General features: G+C 41.6%; 1 protein-coding gene across 1 annotated transcript; it reads right to left on the reverse strand.

Moving 5' to 3' along the window:
* Positions 1-444: 444 nt before the first annotated feature.
* LOC121005611 (gastrula zinc finger protein XlCGF66.1-like) lies at positions 445-19,419 on the reverse strand. The gene is made up of 4 exons (XM_040438387.1): positions 19,302-19,419; positions 19,055-19,189; positions 1,649-1,772; positions 445-554 (listed from the first exon to the last, which is right to left on the reverse strand). Exons 1-4 carry the CDS (start codon positions 19,377-19,379, stop codon positions 445-447), a joined length of 447 nt encoding a protein of 148 aa, XP_040294321.1. The 5' UTR covers positions 19,380-19,419.
* Between the last annotated feature and the right edge of the window lie 919 nt (positions 19,420-20,338).

Here is a 20,338-nt window from a genome sequence, read left to right on the forward strand (position 1 = left end):
TCCGAGATATCCATTATAGGGACCTAACCACATCACAGTTCTAATATACTACGGTCCCTGCTATTAAATATCTCCGATATTCCCTGTATTCTACAATTTGTTTACATTTTTTTATACATTTTTTATATATACATATACTTTTTCTATTAGGTGTACAATAAAATAATGTATTATTCATATCAGTACACTATATGAGACTTCTCTATTAACTTCTTATACACAAAATACGCTGGATGAACCCTTCCAAATGAGGTGTGCACATATAAAGAGGGTGGTTCTATCTATTCTATTGTAAGGTACAATACTAAATGGGGTGACCAGTTACTGCCTCTCCATGAAAGGATGGGATACCACACACACACACACACACACACAAGGGACCTAATATCAGACATTTATGGCATATCATGAGGCATTACATATTGAACGACTGGAGATGGAACATTACCATATACACAATTCTTTAATTATATCTACCTGAGGGAATCTATCTGCAAAATCATTAGAATATAAACAACCCGAACATCTCACTGGTGTTTCTTTGGTGGAGTCATCTGTAGGAAACGCACATATAATTATTCAATACAATGAGCCATTCACATTTCAGAGAATCCCTAGTTGTTGTGGAAGATGCATCTAAAATTGCATTAATGTTTGCTTTAAAAAAAAGAAAGCCTATGAAAGGTTCTAACAGCGGTCTAGCCATCCACACGCGATGGTCTTAGACGGGGTAGCCTAATTGCCACATAAACTTGAATTAGGCTACTTTCACACTAGAGTTTCTGGATCCGTCAGGGTTCAGCAAAAACGCTTCCGTTACTGATAATACAACCATCTGCATCCGTTATGAACGGATCCGGTTGTATTATCTTTAACATTGCCAAAACGGATACGTCATGAACTCCATTGAAAGTCAATGGAGGACGGATCCGTTTTCTATTGTGGCAGATTGTGGCAGAAAAAACGGATCTGTCCCCATTGAATTGCATTGGGGGTCATGCCCACATCCCAGGACGGAAAACAAACTAGAACATGTTGCGGTTTGCTCTCCAGTATGGGAACGCAACTAAACGGAACGGAGTGCATTTTGGAGCATTCCGTTCAGTTTTGTCCCCATTGACAATGAATGGGGACAAAACTGAAGCATTTTTTTCCGGTATGACGGATCTCAATACCGGAAAACTAAAACGCAAGTGTGAAAGTAGCCTTACTCAAGTGGATGTCTCTTCAAAAAAGACCCTGTGGCTTATTCCAGAATATACAGGTTTTACCCTGTTTTTGTTCTGTGGAGGACAGTGTATTCTACATGTGGATAATCGTATATATCTGACCACTGTGCTATAGACATTTCTTGGTGATTCCACAAACTTGTTCTCATAGTTTTTTCAGCTAAAAGAAAGGCTGGATATGGGTACAGATTCTATGTCCACGAACATTGTTCAGGTCTTTTATACTTGCTGTTAATTACCACCACCGAATTTTGCCAATTTTTGATATTTTTTTTAAATGACCATTTTCTTTACAAAAAGCAGCATAAAAAAGTCTTGTGTTTCTATGCTGCAGTTTTATCATTTTAATGCCAACTCCTCTGAAGCTGTTCTTTGAGTTCATAAATGTGCAGCTGAGAACAAGAAAGGTCTCTTCTTACCTGAATATATGAGACTCTGGGTAGTCTCCATTATAATGTCCTCATACTGATCCTTGTGTCCTTCTAAATACTCCCATTCCTCCATGGAGAAATAAACAGTGATATCCTGGCACCTTAATGGAATCTGACACAAAGATACAGACTCAGTGGAGAAAAAGGTCAACCATGGAATTTTTGAACAACCCTGGTTTCTGTAGTACACATAGCACATACCTAGTTATGATGACAGCCCATAGTTTGGTTGTGTCTTCCACACTACTATTAATATGTCTTGCATATATTGTAATAATAATTGGATATTGTTAGTGAAGTCAGATGTTTTTACATCTGGGTCAGAATATTAATGTTTGCTTTGAACATAATTATTAATAATGACGTATGTTGCCTTCGTAATTGTCTGTTTTATTTTCTTTTTAGGCCTTCTGGGAGCAACCACTATTCTCACCGGTTTTCTTTGCTGGTGTGAGAAGACAACTGTTTCAACCTTTTTTAATTTCCTGCAAATCACGCATATTCATAAACACAATGAGGGTATTCTGTTCTCTGTTTTGAACTGCATGTTTACCAAGATCTTTTTTTCTTACAGAATAGAATATATCCTGCAACAACAATACAGAGGGTTTACATCTTTACATACAGTTACTTCAATAATAATGTTATGCCTCTTGGAACAAAATGATTTAAAAACAAAAAAAAAACCTGTGTTGTCCTAAAGACTCCAAAATGTTGCTATCCAAGGATCTAATTTTTATGGATCCTTCATAAGTAACAATATTATAACTTTTTCACTGAGATTACAAAAGGTCTGAATGAGGTTGCTGGTGAGCCGGGTATCACAGGTGTCCTGATGATACCCAGGGGGCGCCACAAAAACTCCAGTGCTATTAATAAAATTGTGCAGTTATAGTGGAATACACTATTGTTATCTTGATAAAAAGTTGCACTTACTTCACCGGGGAGGAGGGCATATGCTCTTAAAAAAATGGTTATATTCCCGAAACACGTCGAGCTGAATAAAAGACTTCCTATATACATTGGAGCCCCGGTGTCATCCTTTTGGGGACCAGGAAGCTATTACTACATCATTTGAAGTGACCTCGGCGGGGGAGGTTGAGGTATAGGTGTCTTGAGCTTTATCCTATGCCCTCCTCCCCGGTGAAGTAAGTGCAACTTTTTATCAAGATAACAATAGTGTATTCCACTATAACTGCACAATTTTATTAATAGCACTGGAGTTTTTGTGGCGCCCCCTGGGTATCATCAGGACACCTGTGATACCCGGCTCACCAGCAACCTCATTCTAACTTCACTTGGTACTGAATTTCCCCCCTTTTTTCTAGGGGGTCTTTGGGGAGCTGCCTATTTCTCTCCATCCTATATACATTCCTCTCAATCCTGTTCTTTTTATTTTTATTTTCCCACCAATTTGTGGTTATCCCTTGGCACCTTATTCATTTCCCTCTCCCTCAACCCCCCTATTTTTGTACATCTGTGCAGAATATTCCATCCCCAAAACCTTTTTTCTCTTTTACAAAAAGGTCTGAATAACATTCTGTGCGTAACAATATTAAACTTCACCAGCAGCACACTAAAAATAGTTAAAGGCACTTGTCCAAGACTAGAAACTAACATCCATAGGGCTGGAGATGGTGTAAGAAAAAAAAAAACACTCACTCACCACTTTTCCAATTCCTGGTCCAGTGCTGAGCTCCATTCTCAAACACTTCAGCTCCGGAAATGTGACATACTGTGTACATGCACATCACTGCTGTCGGACAACTAATAGCCTCAGCGGTGGTGCATCAGGAATGATATGTGACCAGCCCGAGAACAGCCCGATGAAGCCTGTTTTCGGAACTGCCTGCTCCCGGTGACCGCATGTGTTTCAGAGCGGCTCGCGGCGCAGGCACAGGTAAGGACTTACCTCTGCATCGCCGGACTTGGGAGTGAAGATGGCAGATCGCATGTGTTCGTCGGCGAACACTGCGAACTGGCCATCACTGATGGACAACCCCTTTAAATTACCTACTCTCCAAAATGAAAAGGGATGGATTCAAGCTTAAAGAATTAAATGTGGCATTAATGATATTTATGGCATTTGCCACACTGTAATGTTTGAGTAATTTTCTAGATAGATTTCCCTCAAATTGCTTTCCAATTTAATCATATACTGTATCTACCCATCATTCCTAAATCATTAAAGGGATTCTGTCACCTCTTTTTACCCTATAGAGATGCGGATAGGGTAAAAAGAGGTGACAGAATCCCTTTAAAGCTTCCCATTCACACAAGATAAATGCTGCCCGATATGGTCAATTCTGACTATTTTAACCGATGATCGATTACAGAATTTCAGTTGTCTGAAACGTTATTTGACATGTTAAAATCTTTTGCTGAAAATACAAGTGTGTCTGATTAATTGGCACTTTGTTGGTTCGAGTTTTTATTTTTTATAGTACCTCCTTGATTTGCCAGTTTAGTCTGGAATGTTAAAGGTGTTTTCCAGGCTTTTTATAAAATCCCTCTTCTAACCTGTGGAAGCATGCCAATTCCTCCATCTATGTGCTCACGTGGTCACCTGGACTGTTTTTGGGCTCTTCCTCTTAGGTCCTGATTTGGATGTGCTTCTGAGTTTATCTGTTCTGCTGCATATTGTAAAGTGAAAGAGCCTGCAGCCAATCCAGTCACATGAGTACAGCAGACTTTTTTGAAATCTTGCTTCCACAGATTTGAAGACAGAGGGATTTCAGTGAAAGCCCAGAAAACCCCTTTAATGGTACAACCATGTGAACAAACCAACAGAAGATTGATTGGCCACATAGTCTGGGTCTCAAAGACTTTTTACATTTTTAACCTCTTTTCCGAAAGCCATAACATTTTTAGTTTTTCCACAGATGTAGTTGTATTGAGCTTGTTTTCTTTGGAACGAGTTGTATTTTTAAATGGCACTATTTTTGGGTACAATGTTATTGAATAACTTTTATACTTTTATTGTGGGGACTGCAATTCTGCAATTGTTTTGTGGCATCTGCTTTTATCTTGTTCACTATGCAAAGTACCGTAAGTAAAATTATAACTTTATTATGAGATTTGTTACAATTACAGCAATACAAAATTTCTGCAGGTTTTTTAGTTTTATCACTTTTGCACAATAGACAATTTATTTTCAATTTTGGAAAACCATGTAGGTCCTGTCCGTAAAAAAGGGCCGCTGATGGAGGGTCATGTGACCAGGCAAATCACCTCCATATGATGTCTCCTCCATTCTAATACACTGCACCTGACATCTGCACTTCTTCTGTTGAAAGTTTAGTGCAGGTGCAGTGTGTTTGAATGGAGGAGACATCACATGGAGGTGATTTGCCTGGTCACATGACCCTCCATCAGCAGCCATCTTATGGACAGGATTTCTGTGTGGACAGCACAAAAGACTTTGTAAACAATGGAGCATATCTTATAAAATATAGAAAATGGTGCAGAATTTCAACAGAGACTATATTAGTACCGTAAGTGCTATACAGTGTATAATCATCTCACAAACAAATTGGTCAACAGTAACCAGAAAGTGGCCAACCTCTTTAACCAATAAAAAAATACACATCATGGACATCGCCACATGCAAAAACGGCGTACTATTAAAATAGTAATCCCATATGGCGAATGGCGTAATGGGAAAAAAAGGCCAATTCAGCATTTGTTGTCACTTCAACTCCCCCAAATCTTTTATAACAAGTGATCAAAAAGTCACACACACTTCAAAATGGTATGACTGAAAAGTACAGACCAGCCTGCAAAAAATGAGCCCTCAAATAGCATATGCATAACTACAAAAAAGTTATAGAGGTCAGAAAATGGTGATGAAATCAAATATATTTTTTTCAAGGAATAATTTTTTTTCAGTATTAAAACGCAAGAAAAAAATATATACAAGAGTGGTATTATTGTAATCTTACTAACCTAGAGAATGAAGGTAACAGTCAATTTTCTCACATAGTGAATGCCGCATAAAAACAAAAAAAAAAACACAAACAATAAACTGTGGCAGAACTGCTTTTTTTCCAATTCCACCCATTTGGAATTATTTCCCACTTTCCCCACCATTGTATGCAACCGTAAATGGTGCCATTAGAAAGTACAACTTGTCCCGCAAAAAACAAGCCCTCAAAAGGCTACTTGAATGGAAAAATAAAAAAAAGTTATGACTCTGGAAAGGCAGGCAGTGAAAAACGAAAACGCAAAAATGAAAAATCGCCCGGTCTTCTAAGGGTTATATTTCATGTTTGGACTTCCCTGCCAGACCCAATAAAATAGTCTCTTATAGCAAGTGTGGTACACAATCTTGTAACAATATTGTCTTTCCGGATCCCACATGTACTGGATTTGGCATAATCCAAACCTTCTTTAATTTCTTAGGATACCTGACTCAACCCTATCAGTGGACGAAAGTATGTTTATCGGGGTCATATCCATATCTCCACTGATTTTACATCACTTTAGAATGGACTTTAGAAGGAGGAATTTACTCCCATTCATTTGCTACCTAAAGTTATGCCATGCTTACAACACTCAGCTTAGACTGGATCTTAGACATGTGCCTTTGAAGCCTAGCCCAATAGGGACTTTCACTTGACAAAGGCCCCACTAAGCTAGGGTGAAAAGTCACTATTTTCCAGTGACTTTTGGAGTGCTGCCTCATGTGTGGAATGATATATAGGATATATAGGACACCGGGCCAGGAGTCATGGAGGATTAGACCTGCAACTTTGGCTCTACAGTATTCTATTGTATAATTTACAATCCTCTTTATAACTAGATGTGATCTGGCCACAGTTCCTTATGTCAGTTACCAGAGCCGCAGTGATTTCCACACTCAAGATTGTGGACAAAAGCTGAATTATTCTTTTCTCAAAAACAAGCTAGAGGTAGGCATAGGGGAAACAGAAGGTCATACAGTAGTTACTAACCCCTTAAAGACCCTGGGATTTTCTATTTTAGTTTTTTTACTCTCTTCCTTCCTGGAGCCATAACTTTTTTTTTTTAATGGTATAATTTAATATTGCATACGAGGCTGGATAAAAATTCCTAATAGGGTGGAATTGGGAAAAAAATGCAATTCCGCCACACTTTTATGGGTTTACTTTTTTACAGTGTTCTCTATGCAGTAAAACTGACCTGTTACCTTTATTCTCTGGATCAGTACAATTACAGTGATTCCACATTCTTATAGTTTTACTTGTGTTTTAATACTGAAAAAAAACTGCGAACTGAGAAAACAGCGAATTGGCCATATTGTTTTTTTTTTTTTTTTCATTACGGATTTCACCTTACGGGATGAATACATTTATATTTTAATAATCAGGGCATGTCGGGATGGAGCTATGCTAATACATTTTTGAGGGGTGAAATGTCTGTGATTAGTGCTGTTTAAAACATCAGTAACCCGGCAGCTATGGCATCCATTGCTCTGTAGAACAGCCGCTATCCTAAAGACCCGACTTCCACCATACACTTACGGCAGAGGTTGGAAAGGGGTTAAGTTGTCCAGTTATGGCATATAGATTTCATATAAAGTGGTGTTCCTAGTCTGGGGCCCCAGTTGATAACACAGAAAAGACAGAAAAGATAGCCGACATGTCCGGTCATGCAGTCTGTCCTCTATCAGTAGTTTTCACAAACCCATTGACTTCAATGGGTATGTTTGATCCACATCAGGAATCAAAGTAGTGCATATCTCTGTTGTTTTTCCACTGACCCACGGTGAATAAACACATTAAAGGGCTTCTGTAACCCCTTCTCTTCCGGGTGTAGGGCTGACGTCATCAGCGCAGGCGCACTGAGGAAGGAGCGGCCAAGCGAGCGTCCTTCTCTCAGAGAGCCTGCGCCGAATGAAGACTGGTACGGCGCAGGCGCGGGATTTGAGCTGCAGGCAGGGCCAGCTGGAGGATGAGAGCGCTCACTGGCCCTGTCAATCAAGTGGAGGAGGGGGCGTTTTTTCAGACAGAGGATGCGGCGGCTACCAGCAAGTCCGCCCAACTTGCTGGTAGTGAAGAAATTTACATATCAAAAAGTACGTTTTTTACTGAAATTACTGCACAGCCCGAGATATATGGAATCTGCTTACATTAGCAAATATATTAAGTCAAAAACTGAAAATTGGTGTTTGGGGGGTGACAGAAGCCCTTTAATGTCAATGGATCCATGTGCTTGTGGGAAATGAGCAAGTACGCTTGTGGGCATGAGCCTTAAAGCTGCTACTCTCACTGGTCTAAAACCTGGAAGGATGTTGGCACTGGGCAACAGTTAACTTGCTAAATGTATTATTTGTCTTTGCATTACAGACAAGGATAGGACAGTTAGGGGCCGGCCCTTCCGTTCCACAAAATACAGAATGGACATTGTCGGTATCAGTGTATTGAGGACCACAAAACATCCAACAGTCGTGTGCATGAGCCCTTAATGTGCTTAAAAAGGAAGCTGCCTGTGATCCTTGGAAAAGCTGTGTGTTCAGACAGCTGGAAAAGTTAGGTTCTGCTGAGAAGAAATTACTACCATACTCAGACTGCTTCTGATGACCTTTACAAGATTAGCCTTCCTGCGCTATGCTGCTTATGTAAACATATGGACTATGTGAAACTTTGTAAAGAAATTATAAAATCACCTTTATTAAATATTATTAAAATACAAGGAGGGACAACACAAATTCTACCTAATTGATGAACGACTATCCACAAATGAGAGACTGAAAATCAGTGTGACTGGCCACTCACATGTGGAACAACGAGTCAACCATATACACCACTTAGGACTATGCCCATACCCTAGGCATTGACAAGTGGTGGTTGTTGCACCTCTAATAAACCACCAACCGAAATATATACCTCAACCATAGAATGAGTCCTCATTCAAGTGATGTCCTAGCCTTTGGCAGTAAAATACATATATATAAACCTACATAGAGAAATGCCAGACCGCTGGTACTAATTAATTCTTTATTACAAAACCACATTATAATTTAACAACATACATGTTTCCTACAATGTATGATTCCATGCATGCAATTTTTTGATTAATCATGGTTAAGGATAGGGACTCCGTCCACTGTATGTCTCCTCCAGCGATGTTGCTTTTTTATCTCCTGCACTGATTCTTTTAATCATGTATGTTGTTAAATTATAATGTGGTTTTGTAATAAAGAATTAATTAGTACCAGCGGTCTGGCATTTCTCTATGTAGGTTATATATACTCTAATAAACCAGTCCGGCTAAAAAAGGCTCAATACTACTAGCTAGATGTGGTCACAATATTACCTGCTGGTGCAAGCGGCTTGATGCGCTGACATGTGGGCTGCAATTCTGGCTATTGGTGCCCTACCAAAAGAGACTCTCTGCCCTATGTCCTAGAGGAGGATAATAAACATCTGCTCACATCCTAATATGCATCCACATTACAGTGACGGGATGCACCCAGTATCTTTGATGTGGGAACGAATCAATCTCCCATTAAGTGTCTGGCATATTGGCCCCCAACCCTGTTCTACGCGTTTCACCCTAAGTCTGGATCCTCAGGAGCATTTAAATATCTGGGCTGCAGACATACAATCAAGAACGCCACTCGTTTCGTGTTCTGAGGTCGGCGGCAGCTGCGCTAGTATGGCCGTACGCGGCCGCTGAGATGCTCAGGGCTCAGGCCCCTCCCCTAGATTGGATCAAGCCCCCGGGTCGGCCAATGGCGTGAAAGGGGGGCTAACTGCAGCTCAGCCCCGCCCACACTGTCTGCCCACTGAACGGAGCGATACCAGCCAGAGTGTCAAAACACTCCAAAGATAACCGGGGACCAAACGGCGGTATTTCATATTGTGGCAGCACGGCAAAGATGGTAATCGAGGCAAGTTAAGTAAACAAAAAAAGAGGAAATTCTTACTGTCTATGCACTGAAGTCACGACAGCAGATTTGCTACTGTCACTACAGTCATATTAGAAAAAGGTTCTGCGTTGGCGCGAAATCACTGGTAAAGACGGTCTTAATGGATGGATTCTTCTTGTTTAATAGAAACAACGCGTTTCGGGGATCAGGATCTCCCCTTCATCAGGTTTCACAATAATATAACAAATAATGCAAATAGATAGATATTTATAGACAAATTGTGTAAAAAAAAAAAACGCCAAAAGGATGCACCTGGGTGACGCCATCACCAGGTGTCATCCAGAATGCAAACTTAATGAGTGCCCATGTCACCTACAATATGTAGGTCGCACCATACAGACCCTATGTCGGGATTCGAACCAGTGACCAGCCATGTCCCAGGCAGTAGCTCTAGCCACTAGACTACCAACCCTTCTGGACATTTCCTTCTACTGAACTCTTTGATCTACCTTGTTCCAGCCTTGCCTTGTTAATCTCTGTGATTCCTTGCACCTGCTACTTCCTCTTTATAAGCCCAGCCTCTTGCACCAGATCCCTGCTGGTTATTGTTCTTCTGGACTTGATCCTGCTGCATCTACTGCTGTTCCTCTGCTGCTACTGCTACCAACTTGACTGCTGCCGACCTTGGAATTGTCCCCGACTACTCTTCTGCTTGTCCCTACCAACTGACCTGCTTCCACCGTTCCCGATCCGGATTGTCTGACCACGCTCACTGCCGCCTGCCCTGACCCACCGCCTGCTAACCGATTACGCCTCTGTCTGACTACGCTGCAACTACAACCTGCCTGCGGTCCTTGCCACTGGGCTCCACCTCCAGCCAGCTATCCTCTGACTCAGGTGAGCCTGTAGGATTGTAACACCCTACGTAATCGATTCAACAAACACTGTTCAAACATTAGGAAAAAGTATATGAAACACAGTGTGTCCAGACATGCGGCCGAACACCATGAAGGCAATGCAGTAGAGTTTACTATAACACCTATTGAGTTTATTCCAATACATCTCCAAAAAGACGTCCAATATATCAGACGTCGAGAGATGTATTGGATCTTTAAACTCAACAGCCTTAATCCATATGGGCTTAATGAGGCCTTTGAAATCAATTTGTAAGGTGGAAAGATGATAATATAAGTATATAAATATAAATAAAAACGAAATCAAGGAAGGCCCTATTCTCCCACTAGCTGTGTACCCAACCATCTTCTGTTTTCACCTTCTTTCCCCCCATCCACCTACCCCCCCTCCCCCCCTCGTTTATCCCATCTATAATTTTATATCTCTCATCCTACATCTCCTCTGACAAAGTAGGAGCCCACACATATATAAAAGGATGGGAACAAGTAGAAAAACACGTGTTGGAACAAGACGTTACATGTTCACCTCATACGGACAGTTCGCAGAGCATGCTATATATTTTATATTATATTTGAGATTTTATATATATAGATATAAATTCATTTATGTACTTCTTAGCATAATTTTATATATTTTATTTGGGTCCCATAGACATTTTATGATTTGTAATATTGTTGGTTAAACATATTTTTTTATACATATTTGTATCCATTAAGGATCGTTTGAAATAAGCTTCACTTATGAAAACTGTACTGATCCCAAGGAACTATTAGCTTCTGTGCTGCCTTGACAACGGGTCACGTGACCGCATAACAGCGATCACGTGACACCTTACGTCATCTTGGAAAAGAAATGGTGGCTCTCTCACTGTACCACTTCTGGAATGGTGCACTACCCCTCAGCACTCCCAAATGCTGGTATATAGAAATAAGTGTAAAGTTTGGATAGGGGGTCACTCAATATTTAGGCAAACACACGATAGGTAAGTATCCACATAAATTTTATAGGCTTAAAAATTAACACGCTACAATATTACATATAAAACATCTCATAAAATGCAATTAAAAGATATAAAAATACCGCACCAAAAAATCATTAGCACTAAAAACCTGAAATTCAATAGCGCTAAAATCCCTGAGAGGGGCTATTTTTCAATGGCACTGGAACACTTGAAGAGGCTGTTTTGGCCGTAACTCTTATCAGATAGCTCCAAGCGCTATAGTCCAGAGACAGTTATGGTAATAAATCCCACAGTTATTGGAGAGTTATTAATATATCCACATTATAGAGGGTACTTTACCACTCCTGTAGTTGGTCCGCTTGTACGCCAAGATTTTCAAGTGGAGTGCTCTGTTGTGAGCTGCAAGGACCTGTGGATAGAATCTGTATGTGAAGTTCCCCACGCTCCTGGGTATTCGTTGTAGAGGTGCCGCTTAGTATTACCGCTCTGACCTTCCAGGACCTGTGTGGCGTCCCACGTGGTTTGCTGGGCGGTCAGGTGATCTGTAGTTCCAGGCGGGGTTTTCAAATTTCTTTTGCGTAGATGGTTTATTCCATAATCGTGTGGATATACGATTGTAGATGCTTCTTCCTAGTAGTCCCTCACTGTCATTCACCTTACGTCATCTATTGCAGCCGTTGGCTCAGAACACTAATCTGAGCATGCGCCCCAACAGCGATCAAAGTATCGCTACTTCCGCCTTCTCTCTCCCTGCCTGGCCTGAAGAGAACGGTGCTCAACAGAAAACACTTCCGGGTTCCCGTGTCATGTGACACTTGTACTTGCGATCACATGACCGGGAGTTACATTGAACATGAAACGATCCTATGTATAATGTTACATTTTATTCAAATGAAGTAGCGATCCTATGTATAAACCATGTGAATGGTTATATATTGCTATCTTAGTTAGGCTTTTATGAAATTAAGTTTGCATTCTGGATGACACCTGGTGATGGCTCCTCCCATAGAGGGCATCACCCAGGTGCATCCTTTTGGCGTTTTCTTTTTACACAATTTGTCTATAAATATCTATCTATTTGCATTATTTGTTATATTATTGTGAAACCTGATGAAGGGGAGATCCTGATCCCCAAAACGCGTTGTTTCTATTAAACAAGAAGAATCCATTTATTAAGACCGTCTTTACCAGTGATTTCGCGCCGACGCAGAACCTTTTTCTTTTACCACAAATTTATTTTGGGGGACTGGACATCCTATCCAAGAGATTATACAACCGGTCGTCGGTTATAAGTGCGAGAGATCAGCTCATCCAAGTGAAGTGGATGCACAGAGTGTACTTGACCCCACTGCGTCTCTATCAGATGCGACAATTACCGAGTCCGGGTTGTGATAGATGTGGAGAGGCGAGGGGCTCTTTCTTCCATATGGTGTGGTTATGCCTGGTGATAAAGACATACTGGAAGGGAATTTGTAATTTTATCAATGTTAGGTTAGGGCTCCCAGGGATTTGTAATCCTGTAATATGCCTACTAGGGTTAGTTTCTGAAGTCACCCCTTCTAAATACAATAGAATACTGTTAAGACTGTTGATGTTTTATGGGAGGAAAAATATACTTTTGAACTGGAAACCGCCCAAGTGTCCTACAGTGGCCCAATGGGTACTCCTTATAAATAACGACCTGCAAATGTATAAATTGACATATGAGGCGAGGGGATTGTCTGACCGATTTGATGATATTTGGGGCCTTTGGGTCCAAGCTGAAGGCACGACTTGAGTCATTAACGGTGGCAAATGCATCACCCACTGTATGTATGTGTGAGTGTATGGGTGGAGCAAGTTCTAGAAGCCGCTTAGAGACAACAGTGACACTTTGTACTATAGCCATTTATATGTCTTTTATGGTCAAGATATACGTGAATAACGGACTTGCTGATGTGAGTGTTGTATCATGGAAGTTTGTTCTCTTCCTTGTTCTCCCCATGGGAGTGTTGTATTTTTTTATGCAAAATGTTAAATAAACACTATTAAAAAAAAAAAGAGATTATACAACCTGCGGCTGCAGTCCTGGTATAAAGGTCCTATTTCTATTAAGTTTACAGTAGAGTTGTGCCTGCTGGAGCACAACTCTATAAGGTGAGTTTGGATATTCCTCACTTGATAATATTATCTGGTTGAACATACTACCCTATTGTGCGCTCTTTTTCCTCTCTGTTTCCCTCTCCTGGAGGGAAATTTAGATTCGTCCTTGGCATATGATACAGTCATATTAGGACAGCGATGCGGCAAAATTATGAGGATATATCCATACAGACAAATGAGTTTAGGAGGATAACTAGGGCATATGTAAATCCATAGGGAAGTTGAGAAACCTCGGATCCATTTTAGATATAAGGGATATCACTAATGGTGATGGTGATGCGTGACAAGAGGGGATAAGCATGCTGCTCCAATGGTTTACAAAAAGCACACATATGAGATGTGCTCATTCAGACCCCGCGGTTGGACTGTTCGCAGTCTGAATATCCATTGTGCCTACTTCTGTAATAATTTTCTGTCAAAATCCCCCCCCTCTTGGCGACCTTCTAACAACTTCAATCCCTTGGAATTTGATTGCGTACTTGTCATCCTTATGTAGGGAGGCTACATGTCACGCAATTGCCGTATCCGCATCCTTACGGATGTCACGAAGGTGCTCTCCAATTATTCTCCGTAATTCGCAAAAAGTCTTTCCTAAATATTGTTTGCCACATTTGCATGTGGCCAAGTAGACCAGCTCCTTTGTTCTACAGTTCACAAAACATCTAATATCAAAGGTTCTGCGCGTAACGGTACTAGTAAATTCATTGCCAAATAACATGTACCTTTAAGATCGGTACTGAGCCAGGTAGTATTCATAGGAGCTTGTAAAAAACTGTGTACTAGGCGATCCTTTAGATTACGCCCACGGCGATACGTGATCGCTGGTCTGTCTTCAATGAGATGTCCCACATCCGGGTCAGATTTAAGTATTCCCCAGAATTGTGTGAAGATATCTCTAACCTCCTCATGTGCCTCATCATATGTAGCAATGATGCACATCTTATCATTCTCCATTGATGTCACTTTGGGAACCAGCAATGTGTTCCGATCCACGGCTAGGGAATGTTGGTATGCCCCAGCTAGGACATTTTGTGGATATCCTCTGCGCCTAAACCTATGTTGCAGATCTTTTGATGCAACACGGTAGTCACTCACTCTGGAACAGTTACGGTGCAGTTTCAAGTATTGACCCTTGGGAATACCTTTTTTCAGGGACGAAGGGTGACAGCTGTCCCAACGCAGGAGACTATTGGTAGCTGTTTCTTTGCGGAACAGCCGAGTCCCCACATTACCCTCTTTGTCCTTATAGATGGTAAGGCCCAAGAATGTAATCTGGTGTTCATGGATCTCTGATGTAAAGAACATTCCCAAATCGTTTTTATTTAGGTCCTCTACAAACTTGTCAAAGTCAGCCTTACTCTCTGACCAAAGAATGAGGACATCATCTATATAACGTAGCCACAGGCTAATACAGTCAGTCCACTTGTTACCCTCACATGGCCTACCCATCGCCACCCCCCTGAGCTGGTGGTACGTGCGACGATCAAACAGGAAAACGTTATTTTCCAAGATGAAATGGAAAAGATCCAGAATGAACTCATTGTGTCGCCAGAGATGCGTACCACGTTGGTGCAAAAAGGATGTCACCACTCCACAACCCTTATCATGGGGTATGGAGCTGTACAGCGCCTCCACATCCAAACTGGCCAACATAGTTCCGTTATCCGTCTGGACCCCCTCAAGTCTTTTTATGACCTTCATTGAGTCGCGCACGTACGACGGGAGGGCCAATACAAATGGTCGTAGTATCTTGTCAACATGCGTACTCATACCATGGGTGAGGCTGCCCATACTAGAGACGATGGGTCTGCCTTTTAATGGAGATAGGCCCTTTTGGACCTTCGGGAGACCATAAAAGCAGAGAGTTTGGGGATATTTAGGGAGCAGGAAACCAAATTCTGCGCGCATCTAATAACTACTGCATATCAATTCCCAGCTCTAAGCATTTCTGTTTATAATGCGTATTGAAAAATTTCCTCCATTTGAGCTTACGTATGAAAAGGGTCAAGTCCTCAGCCCATTCAAAGGAGTCAAAGGCACGTGTAGGAACAAATGAGAGACCTTTCCCCAACAATTGTGTTTCTGTCTCTGAGAGGGTTCTATCTGACAGATTAATAATTTGTAACGCATCAGAGTTAGTGGGTGTATGTGCTGTGTATTTCTTTTGCTCCATACCCCTTAGTGCATCATTGTTTATTTCTGTCCCTCAACCCGTATGTTGGTGTTGGTGGTGTCCTTAAAAAAAAAAAAAAGTTGTATTTGTCTCCTACCCCTGCCCCCTCTATTTCTTGGCCTCCCCCTAGATGATTGAAAGATAGGGTATTGGGAGGAGGCGTGTGATGCTCCTTCAAATCCGGTCTCCCCCTCCGAAGAAGAGGATTCCGTTTCAATCTTAAGGGTCTTGACTGTTCTGGCCCCAAACTCCAAGACATGTCCCTCCCTAAAGTCTGAGGTATCCCTCAGAAATTAGGAGTGCTTGCGTGCCTTCAATTGAGCTGTAAAGCGCTCAATCGTCTGCTGCAAGATCAATTCCTTGCATGCAAAATCTGAGTTATCAGATAATTTTTTAGTTCCAGTAATTTGTTCATGGAGCACTCCTCTCCTGCTCCAGGAGTAATCCCATCAATCTGAGTGAGCTATGAACGGACTCTCTATCCCACTTTTTGAGGAACTCCAGTCTTTGAACTCTGACCGATGGTAAAAAGGGAATACGTAAACCCCGTGGAACAATTTTATTTTTAATGTAGATCTCCAGTGTTTGTATTTCCCACCAGCCTCTCACATGATCTTTATATGTGTTGGTGAGTTGTTTGAAGGCCCCCGTAATACTTAAAGTGCGGGTTTCAGGTGGTAATTCTGCCTCAGAGAATACTAACTTTGCCTCATCATTCCAATTATCACTGCAAATGCCTGCTGCCAAAAAACCTGCCATCCCCCTAAAAATGGAGATAATAGAACTAAATTAACTGGAGCAGGAGAGGGTGTTATACAACAAAAATTCCCAAGTGCTTCATGAACAAATTACTGGAACTAAAAAATTCTCTGATTTTGCACGCAATGAATCGATCTTGCAGCAGACGATTGAGAGCTTTACGGCACACAAGCACTCCCAATTTCTCAGACTTTAGGGAGGGACGTATCTTGGGGCCAGAACAGCAAAGACCCTTGAGATTGAAACAGAACCCTCCTCCCAATACCCTATCTTTCAATCATCTAGGGGAGGCCAAGAAATAGAGGGGACAGGGGTAGGAGACAAAGACAACGTGTTTGTTTTTTTTAGGGAGACCACCATCACCAACATACGGGTTGAGGGACAGAAAAAAACACCCTACGTCCCTGAAAAAAGGCATTCCCAAGGGTCAATACTTGAGACTGCGCCGTAACTGTTCCAGAGTGAGTGATTTAGGCGCAGAGGATATCCACAAATGTCCTAGATGGGGCATACCAACATTCCCTAGCCGTGGATCAGAACACATTGCTGAACACATTACTGGTTCCCAAAGTGACATCAATGGAGAATGATAAGATGCCCATCATTGCTACATATGATGAGGCACATGAGGAGGTTAGAGATATCCTCACACAATTCTGGGGAATACTTAAATCTGACCCGGATGTGGGACATCTCATTGAAGACAGACCAGCGATCACGTGGGCGTAATCTAAAGGATCGCCTAGTACACAGTTTTTTACAAGCTCCTATGAATACTACCTGGCTCAGTACCAATCTTAAAGGTACATTTCGATGCGGGGGATGAGTGGCGTGCAGTGCCATGTTATTCGGCAATGAATTTACTAGTACTGTTACGTGCAGAACCTTTGATATTAGATCTTTTGTGAACTGTAGAACAAAGGGGCTGGTGTACTTGGCCACATGCAAATGTGGCAAACAATATGTAGGAAAGACTTTTCGCGGATTCCGGAGAAGAATTGGAGAGCACCTTGGTGACATTTAGCCTCCCTACATAAGGATGACAAGAACGCGATCAAATTCCAAGGGATTGAAGTTGTTAGAAGGTTGCCAAGAGGGGGGCTTTTGACACAAAATTATTACAGAAGGAGGCACAATGGATATTCAGACTGCGAACAGTCCAACCGCGGGGTCTGAATGAGCACATCTCATGTGTGCTTTTTGTAAATCATTGAAGCAGCATGCTTATCCCCTCTTGTCACGCATCACCATCACCATTAGTGATATCCCTTATATCTAAAATGGATCCAAGGTTTCTCAACTTCCCTATGGATTTACATATGCCCTAGTAATCCTCCTAAACTCATTTGTCTGTATGGATATATCCTCATAATTTTTCCCGCATCGCTGTCCTAATATGACTGTAGTTACAGTAGAAAATCTGCTACTCATAACTTCAGTGCATAGACATTAAGAATTTCCTCTTTTTTTGTTTACTTAACTTGCCTCGATTACCATCTTTGCCGTGCTGCCACAATATGAAATACCGCCGTTTGGTCCCCGGTTATCTTTGGAGTGTTTTGACACTCCGGCTGGTATCGCTCCGTTCAGTGGGCGGGCAGTGTGGGCGGGGTTGAGCTGCGGTTAGCTAGCCGTGCCCCCCCCCCCCACGCCATTGGCCGACCCAGAGGCCTGATCCAATCTAGGGGAGGGGCCTCCTCCTCATAACTTGAGCATCTCAGCAGCCGCGTGCGGCCATTCTAGCGCAGCTGCCGCCGACCTCAGAACACGAGGCGGTTGGAGTTCTTGTTTGTATGTCTGCAGCCCAGATATTTAAATGCTCCTGAGGATCCCGACTTAGGGTGAAACGCATAGAGCAGGGTTGGGGCCAATATGCCAGACACTTAATGGGAGATTGATTCGTGCCCACATCAAAGATACTGGGTGCATCCCGTCACTGTAATGTGGATGCATACAATGTGAGCAGATGTTTATCAACCTCCTCTAGGGCATAGGGCAGAGAGTCTCTTTTGGTAGGGCACCAATAGCCAGAATTGCAGCCCATATGTCAGCACATCAGCCGCTTGCACCAGCAGGTAATATTGTGACCACATCTAGCTAGTGGTGTTGAGCCTTTTTTAGCCGAACTGGTTTATTAGAGGTGCAATAACCACCACTTGTCAATGCCTAGGGTATGGTCATAGTCCTAAGTGGTGTATATGGTTGACTCATTGTTCCACATGTGAGCGGCCATTCACACTGATTTTCAGCGACACAGCTTTTCAGTGTATCAGACTCATTTCTGAACTGGTCTCTCATTTGTGGATAGTCGTCCATTAATTAGGTAGAATTTGTGTTGTCCCTCCTTGTATTTTAATAATATTTAATAAAGGTTATTTTATCATTTCTTTACAACGAAACTTGTCTAAGCAAAAAAGCTTATATTCTTAGTTTTTTTCTGAAGAAAACATTGCTGTTGTTGGACTTTATTTTCTGCCAGACAAGCTTTTGATAAACTTTTAGGCCGGATGCTAACACACGTATGCTTTCACTTGATTCTACACGCCGATATCATCCAGAACCCTCCCTCCCAGAATTCCCACCAGCACTCACCTCTCTAGTTAGCAGCTCAGTAATTTTGTTGGTGAGGTCCAGGATCTCCTGATAGCGGTTTCTCTCATGTATCAGCGAGTGAGGTGGAGACACTGTTATAGGATCCTCAGTTGCCTTCTGCACTACTATGTAATCCTGCGCATGGAGAGAGACAATTATATCACTGTATACATTTCTTTCACCTCTCCAGTTATGTCCTTGTTTTATTAAGAGATACAAGCCATGACATATGACATGATTTCCTCACCTCTCCAGTCAGCAGGTAGATGATCTCTAGGGTGAGCTTTAATATTCTCTCAGCCATATGTTTTCTGTTTTTGTCCATCCTTAACAGTTAAGGCAGGAAACAACTAATATTCTTGCCTAAAGAATCAAAAGAGTAAGGAAGAGCATTTTAAATGTTCTATTTATTGTCCACTAGGACACTAACTGCTTCACTGCCTCAGTCAATCAGGTCTGGTTTACCATTTCTCTCCAGTCTCCCTCAATGTACACAGATAAAGATGATAATTTACTAAATATTAAAATAAATACATATTAACATAATTAAGATAAGACCTGTCTGGGTCTTAAGGACCAGGCATCTTTGTTTTTTTTTCAATGGTTCAATGTCACGAAGAGACATACGTTTTTTTTTACATTTACATCAATGTAGCTGAATTAGAACATGTTTTCTGTAGAATTAGTTTTTTTTCTTCTACAGAACTATTTTGAGGTAATCCTGCCTTTCCTTTTCTGTGTTTTATATTTTTTTGCCATTTACCATGCAGCATAAATAACATGTCACCTTTATTCTATGGATCGGTATAATAATATTGATACAAAATATGTACAGATTTATTGTAACGAATCTCCTGGCACCCCGACGGGGTACCTCCATCGAATGATGCTCCAAGCGCTTCCCGAGGACTCCAAGCACTCCACTTGACACCATAACCGCCACAGACCCCACGAACCGCCGAAGCTTGATTTAAGTTGTCTCGCCGTCTCCTACCCACCCTGGACCTACGACAAGGCTCCAGGCTCCAGTGGGTGAACCTCTCCTAAATCCAGATAGCAGGAACAGCTCTTACAAGAGCTAGTAGTTATAGCCAGGGGAGTATAGCAAATTTTCAGCGTATAGCAATCCCCAGTGTCGATCAGTTACCCAAACACCAGCCTCAACATGATGAAGGGTAAAACAGGAACCCTCTTTATTGAACACACAAGCATTGACTTATACACATTTTCCAACAAGGGTACCACCCACAGGGTTTTGTAAAAACAACCAATAAACATGTACAA

The sequence above is a fragment of the Bufo bufo genome, chromosome 6 (assembly GCF_905171765.1).
Source record: "Bufo bufo chromosome 6, aBufBuf1.1, whole genome shotgun sequence".
NCBI classification, from domain to species: domain Eukaryota; kingdom Metazoa; phylum Chordata; class Amphibia; order Anura; family Bufonidae; genus Bufo; species Bufo bufo.

Coding starts and splice junctions, on each gene's coding strand:
- LOC121005611 (XM_040438387.1), bottom strand. CDS start 19,379: ATGGACAAAAACAGAAAACATATGGCTGAGAGAATATTAAAGCTCACC. Junction 19,190..19,301: donor TCTACCTGCTGACTGGAGAG/GTGAGGAAATCA, acceptor CTCCATGCGCAG/GATTACATAGTAGTGCAGAA. Junction 555..1,648: donor CCAGAGTCTCATATATTCAG/GTAAGAAGAGAC, acceptor CGTTTCCTACAG/ATGACTCCACCAAAGAAACA.